Source organism: Hipposideros armiger, unplaced genomic scaffold (assembly GCF_001890085.2).
Source record: "Hipposideros armiger isolate ML-2016 unplaced genomic scaffold, ASM189008v1 scaffold_268, whole genome shotgun sequence".
NCBI lineage: Eukaryota > Metazoa > Chordata > Mammalia > Chiroptera > Hipposideridae > Hipposideros > Hipposideros armiger.
Genome location: NW_017731618.1, coordinates 2,263,756 through 2,278,804, shown reverse-complemented (window position 1 = coordinate 2,278,804; position 15,049 = coordinate 2,263,756). Strand labels below are relative to the sequence as shown.

General features: G+C 33.7%; 1 protein-coding gene across 1 annotated transcript in view; it reads left to right on the top strand.

Moving 5' to 3' along the window:
• Positions 1-15,049, top strand: part of ERBB4 (erb-b2 receptor tyrosine kinase 4) — a 462,722-nt gene that overhangs the window by 60,323 nt on the left and 387,350 nt on the right. Inside the window, exon 4 of the mRNA XM_019656860.1 lies at positions 3,993-4,127. Coding sequence (XP_019512405.1) covers positions 3,993-4,127 — 135 coding nt within the window. The remainder of the gene's footprint in view (positions 1-3,992; positions 4,128-15,049) is intronic.

Here is a 15,049-nt window from a genome sequence, read left to right as displayed (position 1 = left end):
TATATATGTTAAATTTAATATATTGGAGGGTATGGTCTACAATTACTTTTTTTTTTTTTAAAGCTGAGCCATCTTGCTATCTGTTGGCAGCTTAGCGGCAGCTCAGCTCTGGCCAGGAATCGAACTGCTGTTGCTCAGGGCTCACACTCTTGAGTGAGCTCTTAACCAACTGAGCCACTCGGCCAGCCCTACAATTACTTTAAATACAAAAAGATTCATAACATTTTTACTTTACTTGCATGGATTAGTCTAGTAGGAAATGTTTGAGACACAAACATATTTAAGTGTTTACTGGACTTTTTTTCATAGAATGTCATGTTTAATATTATCTTACTGTATTTTACCATGACATTTATTAAAAAGACACAGTGATGTTTTGTGAACTTGCTGGAAATATTTTTATATAATACAATAAAATTCATAGTAGCTTTTTTTCTACCAATTGTTCCAATAACCAAGAATCTATTTGTGTCTCTCTTAATTTACTCTGATATATGTCCTGGAGTAGAAGTGACATGCAGTGGAATGAGATTACCTTGAGTTTACTTACTTATTCATCATTTCCTGAGTCTTTTCATTCTCTCAGACTATATACATTTTGTTTGAATATCAGTTAAAAGTGTGCCTCATTTGCTTTTCCTGCTTAGAATTAGAAATTGTCTTTCTGTCATGGTTTTAAAATGTATTAATCACTTAATTTTATGTTAGTGGAAGGGACTTTCTTGGTGTAACACAGATGATACCTTCCAATAGATCTTTAATAACACTTATAGAAAGTTCCCCTGTTTTTGTGTTAGAAAAGATAGATCTATGTATAGCCAGACATTTTTCTGGTGTCTTCTTGGATAAATATCTTCCCAAGCTGTTCTCATTTTCTAATCCCTGTCCCTCTTTTTTAATAAAAAATATAATCAAGTCTCTATAGGCAACCAAGGCAGAAACATTAGGTATCGCTTTGTCCAATAAATAATCTATGTCTCTATCAACTTTCTTATAGGGCAATACCTTTCCCTAGAAGCTTCTTAGTCCAGAAATAAATCTAACTGAATATTTCCCAACAAAAGCATATTAAATATTTTAAAATCATATAAAGTTATAAAACCAATGTAAACTATACAAATGAGTAAATGCAATTTTAACATTATTTCCTGAAATATATTTACATAATCAAGTCCATCAAAAGAAAAATGTAAAATAAAGTATACAGTAAAACTCTGTCAATGTCAATAAAATACAAAGTTTTTGATTGTAGGGTTTGACATTCAACAACACAATCAGATCTAAGCCAAACATAAAGAAAAAAAAACTAATTTCAGGGAAAATGCACACATACATGAATAAAGTATCCATCATTAAATACTAAAAATGTATAAATCCTCTTGACCAGAATTGCTAGCAGATGTTTGGTTTTGAATTTAGGATGCTAAAAGTGCCACCCAGATTGATCATGATTATAGTCTTAATTTGAAATTTGAACATGTAAGATTATACTTGAATTATTATTGCCTCCTTTCTCAATCCTTTTTGAAGTATTAACCAAGCTCTTAAACAAAATATTTCTAAGAAACAAATGTAAATATTGTAATGGATTAATACTATTGAAGAAAGATTTGATGAGATTATTGTTTAGTATAATATAATCTGAGTCTATTTGAAAATTTGGGAATAGGAAGTTAGGGAGGGATACTGTGTCCCTTCATTATAAACGATTTGAATTAAAATGTGACTCTGGAAAATATAGACCCTTTCTACAGTGTTTGAGCAAGTGGAAATTTTTTTAAGTAGAAATTTTCCAAATGCGGACTGAAAAATAACCTTTATTTCCTGGATAGCAGTCAAAATATCCTTTCTTTGTCACATAATAAAGAATGATTCCTATAGCAGAAGAGCATCACCTAGTGTCTCATGAGAAAGCTATTAGTATGAGATTGTCACATTTCTTAGATAGAAACTTAATGTCAAACAATGTAAAAATCCATTTTCACAATCTTTCTTATGCCTTACATCTATCTCTCTTCTGCTTTGATGAAGGTTGTATGATTAGATCATGAAAAATAATGAACTGGGTTTTAGAAGTAGAAAGATTATCTAATATCTTTTCTTTATTTGTTTCCCTCACTTGAGAAAATGGAACCAATAGTCAGTGAAAGGCTTAATGATGGAAAGGGGAGTTATTTTAAATGTGGAAAATCCTGCAATGTCAAAATAAATCTGGAGGATTTTATATATGCAACACAAGGAGGCAATTTAGATGTACCTACCATTTTCATGTCCACAAATACCTCTTTCATGGAGACTCATGTTCCTTTCAATCTTATTTTGTTTTAATTATGTAACATCAATAGTTTATGTCCCTCTTTAGTTTGAGGTGACTCTTTAAAGTTTAGCCTAGGATACTGCACAAGAGAGATGATTTTTTCAAAACCACCCCATGGAAGACAGCATTGCTTATCCTCCCAATATCTGTGCTCGACTTCCTCATTACTAACACTGGTTGCTTGTTTGGATCTTGTTCAAGTATCAGTATGTTCACCTACATACTTGCTTCCTCAGCCTCACTTGCAGTAAGAATGGCCATGGCTATCCTTCTGGCCAATGATGTATAGACCTAATCCCCGAGGAGAGCATCGCTTTACAAATAGATAGTTGGAGCCTCTCTAGGAGGAAGTTTCTTGCTTGCTCTTCTTTCTTCACATGTCTTGAATACAGATGCACAATTTTAAAAGCAGCAGCCATCTTGTGCCTGGAGAGAATAAAGCCAACACACAAAGCAGGTTGTGGGTACTGTGGAGTAGCTAACCTAGTATCCACAACTGCCCTCTATAGGTTTCTTCTTATGTGAGAAAAATCATCCGTTGTCTATTTAAACTATTATTAATTGGGTTTTTATTACTTGTAACTGAGTGCTTTATAGACTGATGCATGATTTCTCTTAATTTTGTTTTGTTTTGTTTTTTTAATTAAACAAGAGGGGGAAGTGTAGATATTGGGCAGGAAGATGCTATGTATATTTCTAACTAATTTCTTTAAATAATAAGAATAGTATTTTCAGAAGAAATATATACTTTTTTTAGGATAACTGAAAGCTACCTGGAAGAGAATTGATATATATGGTCAACCACTGTTCAGGAAGACAATTTACCTGGTCAAAGCCAGTGTTGTCAAAAGACAAATAAGTGTTAGTATATTTTATCTCATGGTCATACCATTGTCCCAGTGACCATAGGTTTTTTTTATTATTATATCTTGTGTTGTGTTGTTATTAAAGAATACTTGGCAATTCTATTGATTCTATTCAAGACAAAAAATATTTTTGTGATTGAAACATTCATTTTAGCTTCCATTTTGTGCTAAGTACTTACCTATTGACTCCAGTCAATGTCACATTGATTGAAATAATTTTTCTTAAGGGAAATTTGGCAACCTGTACCAAAAGTCTTAAAAATCTTCATACTCTATGGCCGTGTAATGTCACTTGTGGAAATTTATTTTAAAGAACTAATCCAAAATAAACAAGTTTAATGACCAGTTTAAGGGAATTGATTTTTTTAAAAATGCTGTTTAATTTATGCTATGATATATATATATATCATATTCTCACTAGAAATAATGTAGAATAGTATTTCACTATCATGAACGACTCACTACTTAACTTAAATCTAGAAGCTCATAAAACACTCCAATTTCAGAGGAGAAAACAAAAAAACAAAAACAGAAAAGTGTCTATAAAAAATGTTAAGAATGTTTTCTCTCTTAGTGTTTGATTGTGAGTGGTTGTTTTTCTTTGTAATTTGTTTTTCAAATTTCTAGCATCAGTTTATATGACTCAGTAAAATATATTTTAAAAGGTATCTTGGCTATTTAACAAGTAACTCTCATTTAATACTGAAAATAATTTAAGAGTAAGTCATTTTTATTAACTACCTTTTTATAAAAAGAAGTTTGACAACCAATCTGTTTGTTTGTTTGTTTGTTTGTTTGTTTGAATACAGAAATCCTAAACGGTGGAGTCTATGTAGACCAGAACAAATTTCTTTGTTACGCAGACACAATTCATTGGCAAGATATTGTTCGGAATCCATGGCCTTCCAACTTGACCCTGGTGTCAACAAATGGGAGCTCAGGATGTAAGTAGCATTACTCTTTTCAATGTCTCAAAATGTTCTACCTCTTGTGAAGATGAGCGGCTTTTATTTATCATGCCATTAATGATATTTTGAGTTTTGATTGCATCCACTGAAATGTTCAGTTACATATGACATGTATTTTACTTCTAAATAACTCTCGTTTTAGAATGATATTTTCCCTTTATAAATTATCATTAACATGAGCCCTTTTACCAAATCTAAATTACTTTACTGTTTTCCCAATGTCTAAATATGTAACCCATTGTCCATAAATTTAAGGCCAATGTATTACTACTACTTTAACTCTTTTGACCCATAATTCCCTGAGAAAAAGATAGTAGGATAAAATTCACCTTCCTATTCACTTTGATTTTTAAAAATAAAATATTATTGAACATTTTAAATGTAAGCTTTCATTTGCCCCTAAAACCGTCATGGTGATATTTTATGACAATCTCAAATACTATAAATATAGTGGAGAAATATAGATTTTTATATTGAAGAAATATGTGTTACATTCTGGTTTTAGTGAGCCTAATAAGCTACCCAATTTTCCATTCTTAAAATATATTGTTTCTACCACAGAGGATTTATCAGATTCAAAGTGTTTCATATGATTAAATGGTAAACAAATAATATTCAATCTATAATCAAAAACTTTGAAAATTAGTTTGCCAGAAATCTGTTTCATTTTCATAAAGCAGGCTATGTTGTCTCCCCATTTATTATTACTGACATTTGTATGAGAACAGAGTCTTCATCAAGTGCTAACCTGGGTTTTATATTTCCCATCTCTTATTATATATTTCCCACCTGAAATCAAAACTATCTTCACATAGTTCCATAATTATTTGAAATTGTACTGATTGTGTTATGACATTTTTGTAGGAAATCAAACTCCAAGGGACAATTATTAAGTTTCATGATGGTCCTAAGAATATAATGGGGAAATATGAATATATCTGATTCATACTGACAGCTGTGTTTTCAGTAAATGGCTAAAACTTTTTTTTTAAGTAGAGTAACATAATTTTCTTGTCACCACTGAGCAGAAATTTGTATGAAATTTCATCGTTACAGTGTTCAAGTTGCCTACTTCATAAAATTACATGTGAATAAAAAATTGAATCTGTTCATACTAACAAGGCAAATGATGTGCTTCAGAAATGGCTCGCATTTTCAGTCTGCTGAGATGTGGTACAATATATGGGGGAGATGCATAAAGGCTTGATACAAGGAAAGACCTACTGACTCTCAGCATATTAGAGTGACTAGCCTGTAATGCACAAACAAGATCAGGCAATATTAAAGCCCAAAACAGAAACCAAAGGGAAGTGTGTCCACCAGCCTCACAGGATGTGGAAGGAGAAAGGTGCGTTGCACTTTCACGTATGGCATCTCTTTTTGGAGCAAATTTGGATGGTTGTGCTTATAATTAGTCAACTGTAGCTATATTTGTTTGTGCATGCAAGTAATTTCAGTCATAAAATTTATAAATGCCAAGTAGAGTCATAATAAATGGTCCTGTGCAAGTTACCTATCAATTGCTTATCAAAGTTTTATTCTTTACATACTAGTTTTATTTGTTAACACATTATATATACTGTATGACACCATAGTTGATAATAATGAATCAACTGGTCTTCAAATATTGGTTTCCTATGGTTTTATCCTCAGTCAGATTCTTCCACTTTTTCCCTATGGGTGATCAAAGGTACTCTCATGGTTTTAAATGCAACTTCTACACCGATGGCCCCCATAACTACATGCCAACAACCAGCCAGTCCCCAAGTTAAAAATTTACAGGTCGTTATTGACTTCACCTTCTTGGTGTTTGGCAGTTATTTAATCATTAAATAGTGCTGAATTTGCCTATTTCCTGATTTTATATATTTCTTATTTCCATTGTTCCAGTACAACACTTTATCTGTTTCCTGAGTGATTGAAACAATTTCTGAATTCTTAGTATTTTTGAGACCACAGACCCTTGTGGCAGTCTGTCATAACACATAGTCCCCTTCTCATAGTATTTTTAAATTAATAAATCAGCACAAGATATATTATGAGTGCATAAAAAAACAATATTTACAAAGGATTACAAGAAAAAGAAATTATATTAAAATACATTTATCATTATATTTAAACAATAAATATATGATACCGTAATATGCACCGTTAGTAGCATATTAAATAGTAAGTTCAAACAGCAGGATTAATACAAAATGTAGTTTTGAAGCAGTGATAAGAATAAATGTTATTATAAAAAGAATAGTCACTTTAACAAATGGTGTTGGGTAAACTGGATGTCCACAAGATTGAAGTTAAGCTTCTATATTATATTTAAAACATAATTCACAATGGATTAGAGACCCAAACATAAGACCCTGAAGTATAAAACTCCTAGAAGAAATCATAGAGGAAAAACTTCATGACATTGAATTTGGCAGTGATTCTTGGATATGACACCAAAAGCACAGGCAACATAAGCAAAAATAGAAAAATGGGGATATAGCAAACTTAAAAAAAGTCTGTGCATCAAAGGACATAACCAACAGGGTGAAAAGGCAAGTTACAGAATAGGAGAAAATAATTATAAATCATATATCTGATAAGGGGTTAATGACTAGAAAATACAAAGAAATACAACTCAACACCAACAAAAAAATAAAAATAAAAATAACCTATTTCAAAAATTGGGTAAGGACTTGAATAGATATTTCTGGAAAGATGACATGCCAATGGCCAATAAGATATGGAAAGGTGCTCAGTGCCATGCAAATGAAAACGGTGAACTAGCTCCTCACACTCATTAGAATGACTAATATCAAAACAGTGGAAAATCCCAGGTACTGGTAGCAGGTGGAAAAATTGAAACCCATATACACTTTTGATGGGATTGTAAAACAGTGTAGTTGCTATGGAAAATAATAGTAAGGTGGGTTCCTCAAAAATTAAAAATAGAACTACCATATCATCCAAAAATCCCACTTTTTGTTATATATCCAAAATAATTGAAATCGGAGCTTCAAAGAGTTATATTTGCACACCTATGTTCATAGTATTCTTATTCACCATAGTCAAGGTGTGGAAGCATCCTGAATATTCATTGATGAATGACTGGATAAACAAAATGTGGTCTATACACACAATGGAACATTATTCGGCCTTAAGAAGGAAGGACACCGTGATACTAGATCTCACCAAGACACTGAAAGAAGCAAACTTCAGATGCTCCAGATCCTACAATTTTTCTTTAGCTTACACCAGAAGACACACTCATCCTCTAGTGCTTTCTAAAACCAAAAACCAGCCAATGATCGAAGTGGCACTGTGCGGGAATTGTCAAATTCATAAAAGAGCATTGCATTCACGAACATAATTCCAGGAGTAATTACTTGTTTAAACCAGATGCACTGCCTGTGTTCAAACCACTAGTAAAACTTAAAACTATTTTTTTTAATTTTAATACCTCTTCCATATCTTAATAATTGCCCACTCCTAATAGTGCATGTTGTGCCCCATATAGTTAACTGTTTTAAACTAGAAAATAACTGTCTCAGAAGAAAGTGGAATTAAAACTGATTTTTTAGTTTACGGACTTTTTTATTCCCTCAATGTTAATACATTTACATAAAATAGAAGCACTCTTCTAAGTTTAAACTTTTATACTAGAGTAAAAAAAAAAAGTAGAAAGAAAATTTACCAGCGATGTATTTTAGTACAGCTTTAGTTTATGTCTATTGTACATGCAGATGTATAATTTTACATAAATGCACATATAGAGTTAAATCATTCATAGTCTTTTTAAAAGATTGTTCAAAATAAAGTTTAAGTTAGGGAAATAAAAGAATGTAAAAATATTAGAAAGGATAAATGAATCCATATTAATTCAAAAGATAGCTTTTTGAAAAGATCTGTAACATACAAATAGGTTCTTCACAAACCTCGTATTAAAAAAAAAAGAAGAGCTGAAGATCATTTAGGAATGCAGATGCAATTATTCTAAACAAAATATTATCATAGAACTAATAGCATCTGGGAATGTTTTTGAAAAATAAGAGCAAATAGCAGCTTTGCTGTCTTTTTAATGTTCTTAATGAGAGAGTAAAAACTTGAACCTGGCCCATATCAGAGAGGACCTATGACACTATCTTATGAGAATAAGATTTTCAAGTAAACTGAAATTCATTCCAGAAATTAATTCTTAAGAACATTACAAGGTGCAAGCACAGTGCACCTGTTATCTTGTTTTGTTTTTGTGTGTTTGTTTTTTAGCTTCTTGGGATAAAAGTGCATTAAGTTTCACTTTTTAATTAAAATTTTCACAACATATTTTTACTTTCATTATATGCAATAGCTTTCTCTCAATCTACTATTTTACCAAATAGTATATATGTATATAAAGTTAAAGAAGTGTGATCCTTGCTTTCTAGAAGGCGGAAAGAAATTTTTTAGCAGTACCTTGCCTCAACCCCAGGTGACTGAAAAGAACTCTCTCATAATAGACTGTACACAGTTTATCTCAGTCCTCATGGTCATAATGCATGACATGTACTATTTCATTTTATTACAAATCATATATATATATATATATACACACACATTGTATATGTTATAATGTATATATATAAATTATGTATAATTTATATATATTATGTACATATATAATATAGTGTATATATATATGTTTTTATAAGTACATGAAGTTCACTTGTGTATAAATACATACATGAACATATTTATGTAAATGTGTACACACATACTTACATATACACATATTGGTCTCAGAAGTCTGTAATTATAAGTTAGTTTTCATTTCCCTTTTCCATACGATTCACATAAAATCTGGAATCAATTCCGTAGTCTCCCCACTCTGGCCGCATCCTTTCACTGCCAACCCCAGCCTCTGTTGACAGTGACTCCAGTAACCTCACAGCTGTTCTGGGCCTTCCTCAACTGCTCTGAGACCCACTCTACCCCAATTTCTTCAAAATACAAATGAGACTAGTTATTCATATGATATTTTGCCAATAATCAGAACGGTATGGGAAGCGGGGAGCAGAGAGGCCTGAACTCCTGCATTCCTGCTCATGTGTTACTGGCGAGGAGAGCTCTCACCACTGGGACCCTGGGACCATTTCTAAACTTTAAGTACCAACTCCTTTACTTTTCCTCAGACTTTTTACCCCTTGTCCAGGTGAAGGCTCATTTCACCTTCTGTTTCTGAATTAGTGGAAACATCAACTTTTACTTAAGGAAATGCCCATTTCAGGCACAGAATATACCATGACTCTCTTAGAAAAGTTTTGTTTGTTTGTTTGTTTTAAAGATTTTATTGGGGAATTGGGGGAGGGGAACAGTGCTGGGGAATCGGGGAAGGGGAACAGACAAGTTGCTGTCCTTTTGTTCTTCAGTCTAGTTGTGGAGGACATCGCTTCACTGGCCCAAGTGGGTATTATCATTGCGCTCTTCCCGGGCGAGGCAGATCCATCGCCATTGAACTGCAGCTCACGAAAGCTCATGCCAGCTGCCGGCCAGCCCCACTGCAGTCTACACCATCGCAGGGGACACACGGCAGCCCAGCTCCAGGTCGAGCTGTTGTTCACCATCTTAGCTGTAGAGGGCACAGCATCACTGGCCTGCATGTGGGATCCGAACCGGGGCGCTGATGCTCAGAGCTGGCATTCCAAGCCAACCCCTAACCAACAGTGCCACTCGGCTGGCCCAGAAAAATTTTAATAGTGCGTCACCCAAAGGACTGTTTCATCAATCTTAAGTTATAGCACATGTCAGTGGTGTGCTCGTAAATGTTGAATAGTCACTCTTAAAAAATAGGGGGAAAAACATCCCGATTTGCAGAGCTTGCTGATTTCCATGGCGGAAACATTCCTAACATTATCCCTTTTGAGAAACCAATGTGGATTTTGGAAGAGATGCCCAGATAGCATGTCATTATGTAGCATTTCCTACCATACAAATTCAATAGATGTAAATAAACTCAATCATACAGATAATAGTAAAATATAGTAAGCTAATCAGAAAATTATAAATTTTAAGTATATATTACCTTTGTTTAAGTAAAATGTAATTGTGGGTTTATATAATTTTATATTTAGAAGTGAATGTATTTAACAACCAGCTCTCAAAAGTCTAGAAAATCAGACAGGTTGTGCACACTCCTACCACGTGTGAACTTCAGCAGCCCTCTGGAGGAAATGCTGGACTGATCCCTGTCCAATGCTTATAATTTCGCTATAACGATGCAAAAAGAAAATTAAGCCTACACATCATACATGGTGTGAACAGATTGTGGCCCCTAGTCTCCTGTGGAGCAAATGCTGAATAACACACACACACAAACATACACACACACACACACACACACACACACACACACTCAGCAGGAGAAAGAACGGATAAGCAGTTTAACTAAAGATTTGTGGAGGTAAAATATATGACTCTTCAGGGTCATATGCTGCTAACATTTTTCATTTAAATTATTAAAGAGTATACTTAACTTCTGCATTCATGTTGACTTCTTCCACTCAAGATGTCTGCAAGAATTATGGGTAGACATTACCTCTTTTGGAGTAACAGTCTTACAGAAATGGAGCCTCTCAGAGTAAACTGAGTTTCTGCCTGAAAGATTAACTCCATTGTACCCCACAAGCATGCTGCTCTAGCTCTTAAAATGGTCAGTTTTCTACCTTCAAATAAATTTTCATGACCATAGCTTGTTGAAACAAAAATTATTTTTACGTAAAGTGATAGCAGAGGTGTTGTCTATTATGGTCTAACATTACAAAAGGACAAGGTTCTTTATGTCCAGAGATAAGTAGGTTAATGGTTAAACTCAGGCATGCATCAGAGTCTACTACCAGAGATTCCTGCTGTGTATTCAGTTTAAGGAGAGGAATCTATGTACCTTGGAAGTTCTCTAATTGATTTTAGGGACAGGTGTAAGGGACAAGGCTCGGTATAGGATCCTATGCTAGTAAAATGATTAGCAAAGCCTATGAGGTCAGACAATTAAGTTCTCAAACTCATCCTAGAAAAAGTGTTACATACTTTGTTGCTGAATATCATTATGGTCACCTTCAAAGTACTCCCCTTGGGGAGCTATGCACTGACACCAGTGCCTAGTCCACCCTTCAAAGTAATTTTGGAACTCTTTCTGGAATGGCCATCAGAGCTGTCATCATATTACCCTTGATGTCCTGAATGCCATCAAAATGTCTTCACTTCAATATTTCATTTATCTTCAGGTAAAGAAAGAAGTCATTGGGGGCCATATCAGGTGAATTTGGGAGGGTGCTCCAATACAGTTATTTGTTGACTGGCTAAGAACTCCTTCACAGACAGTGCCGTGTGAGCTGGTGCATTGTTGTGATGCAAAAGCCATGGATTGTTGGCGAAAAGTTCAGGTCATCTAACTTTTTCACACAGCCTTTTCAGCACTTCCAAATAGTAAACTTGGTTAACTGTTTGTCCGGTTTGTACAAATTCATAATGAATAATCCCTCTGATATCAAAAAAAGGTTAACAACATCATTGCAACAAGTTTGCTAACGTAATTTTCAGACCTCTTATTATCATGCATACATTTCAGACCATATGCTGATTGAAAATTGCATAGAATGCATGGACTTGCTGTAAATAACCCAAATACCAAATGCTTGAGTCCCTCTCTGTTGTCATGTGAAACTTCTGTCACTAATTTCAACAATAATAATAGTAATGCTCCAAGTGCATGTGACATTCAGGGACTGGTTTCTCACAGTCACTTAAAGAACCCTATTTCTAACTCTTATAGAAATTCATCATGTAGCTGTTAAGATTCCCATTTGGTGTTGCTGACAGCCTTGGCAGGCTGCAATTTTTAGTAGTCAGGACTCACTGTCTTTCAGTGATGGTTGAAGACATCAAAATTTCTTGGAAGCATATCCCTGGGCCTCATATTGTCCAGTTAGGGCAGTCTATAGTTTTTACTATTTCTCTGAAACTTACTTTAAAATAAATTTTAGCAAGACTTTTTACTATGGGAAATTTCTTCAAAAATAATATATATATATATATATATATATATATATAGAGAGAGAGAGAGAGAGAGAGAGAGAGAGAGAGAGAGAGAGAGAGAGAGAGAGACAAAAAATGTATGCACATTTTAAGAAAGGAAAAAACTGCAATAAAATTGTAGCAATATATACCGATAACAAAAGATGAATAAAAGTCACATTTGACTTCTGCAATTACAAGAGGTGCTCAAAGTGGTTACCATCACCGTAATTTTAATAGTTTTTTTCTTATTAAAAAGTGTATACATTTTTTTTGGCACCCGCTGTATATATCATTACTTGACTAACAGTTGGTGGTGTTATGAAAAAAGATTTCCTACTGTTCGGACAGAATGGAGAAAGGCCAAGCAATCAGAATAATCAGCTTTTTTTGAAGTAGTAACTCAAGATATTTTTGAAATGGTGAATTTTGGAATTGGAGATTTTGGGAACTGAATGCATTTACCATTGGGGGAAAAAAGTAATAAGAGCTAAACACTCTGTTGAAATAGCGTGGCAACCAATGAAAATCTAATCAAGGCAATTTAATCAAAGATAAATCATTCCAAAGTTTATGGAGGGATGAACGGTTAAGCAAAATGTGGCATATACATACAAAGGGCTATTACTCTGCCTTGAAAAGGAAGCAAATTCTGATATATGGTACAACATCGATGAACCTTGAGAACGTTTAGCTAAGTGAAGTGAGTCAGTTACAATAAAGACAGATACTCACTCCTTTAGGTATATAAAGGTTTAATAACTATGATGTGCAACTGAAACTAATGTAATATTGTATATTAGGTACATTTTCAATATACATATTTTAAAAAGACAGATACGGTCTCATTTCACGTATATATGATACTTAGGGTAGTCAAAATCATAAAGACAGAAAATATACTGGTGGTTGCCAAAGGCTGCAGCGGAGGGGAAAATGGGGAGTTGTTTAATGAGTATATTATTTCAGTGTTACAAGATGAAAAGAGTAATGGGGAATAATGTGGTGGTCGTTGCACAACAGCATGAATGTATTTAACACCACTGAACTGTGCATTTAAAAATGGTTGAGGTGCTAATTTTATGTTATGTGTATTTTCCACAACAATGCTTTTTAAATATATATATCTAGAAACATTAATGTGATTGTCAGGGAAGACACATCTAGTGATCTGCCACATTTTTTAATCCCATTTGTTACAATTTGAAAAAAAATGTACCTCTATATAAAGTTTTAAGTCACCCTGCTATATGAGGATTTGCAAATAATTTTAACCCTGGAAGATTTAGGTGCAGGGGTTGAAATGCTAGGTTGATAATAACTGACTTAAATTTTCAAAGAAACTCATCCTAACCAAATAAAATACATATTGACTCAAATAACAAGTACCTTAAAAATGTAAAAGAGATTTTACAAGGCATTCCATAGTTGATTTTTTAAAACATAAATCCCTGATTTTATATTTGCTATTTAAAGCAATTATGTAAAATTGAATGGAAATGATACGGAATTCATTCAGTATTACTATCTTGTTTTTCTCTAATCTGTTTCCTCTGTAATGGGCTCAGAGTGATTATGGATGTGTCTATGCTCTACTCGGCAGCCATCATTCATTTATTTCATTACTGTTCACATGTTTTTTCTCATTTACTGATGAAAGTGGTTTCATGGAACTCAGTTGCAAAACTAACTAGAATTTTAAGAGCTTACTATTTTCCTTTTCTTCTCTAATTTCTCATCACTTAGGGAGAGCTTCATAGTAAAAGGAAGATGTTTACAAGTAACTGAAAATTGTGTATTTAAGTTTCCCCTTTCATAACATTTGCCAAAAAGAAGTTTTATGTGGGTCTTCTGTCTCGTAGAGGTATTCTCTTATTAAGCCACTTTTATTTCAAAGTTTAGAGCAGAAGTGGGAGAGAGATTGCTGGTTATACTGGAGGGTTGGCACAGGGAAGTTGGCATCTCTACAGGGAGCTGGGGAAAAGTGAATAAAGAGATCAAGCTGCTAACCCACTTAGCAATCTTTCAAACCTAGATGGTTGCAAGCAGCCGTATGCAACTTTTATTTAATTCTTTGCTGCCTGGCAAGAACAAATTATGTTCTATTTAGGGGTGATTCTTTTGGCAATTGTAGGTGCTCTTTCTAAGCAGGGGGAAAAATGGAAAGGAAATTATGCAGTGACATTTCTTTTAAAGTTCTCTTTTAAGTAAGAGAAATATATAAAAGAAAAAAAAGCTTGATTAAAAAATGCACAAAGCAAAAGTCATCTCAAAATTAGATGTCTTGATCAGCCACTATTATTTTCCTTCCTCCTCACATTTTATTAAACAATGATTTTGACCTAGGTAGTTTTTTTTTTTTAATAGATTTTTTGGGCTTTTTTATAGAATTGATTCTAACTCTGTACTCAAGAAGTAGAATACAGCATTAAACTAGTTACCTGTTATTAGGTATTTTGCTAATAGTTCAATATTGCTAGTTATGCCAATGTGTATTTTTCAGAGTAAAGAAATTTTCTTTACTAGAAAAAAATATATTGATAAAACTAAAAGTTTTTCCCTAGGTGACTTTGAATAAGTGTCTGGGTAAATGATCTCATTCTTGCCTCATGGCTTCCCAGCCTCCTGAAGTTCACTGAACTTCCTAAGTACTTGCTTGAACTTATCCTGTCACATACCAGGCCTTACTGTGACGTAGTTAAAGCTTGTCTTCCCATGTGGCCCATGTGGTTTTAATGTGTTCTGTGTGTGCTGTCCTCCTCTGCCCCACATGAATACTCTATTGTTGTATCTATTAATATAAAGTAGATACTTGGTTATACTGATTAAGAGTATGGAATCTGAGGGCCGGCCCAGTGGCTCAGTTG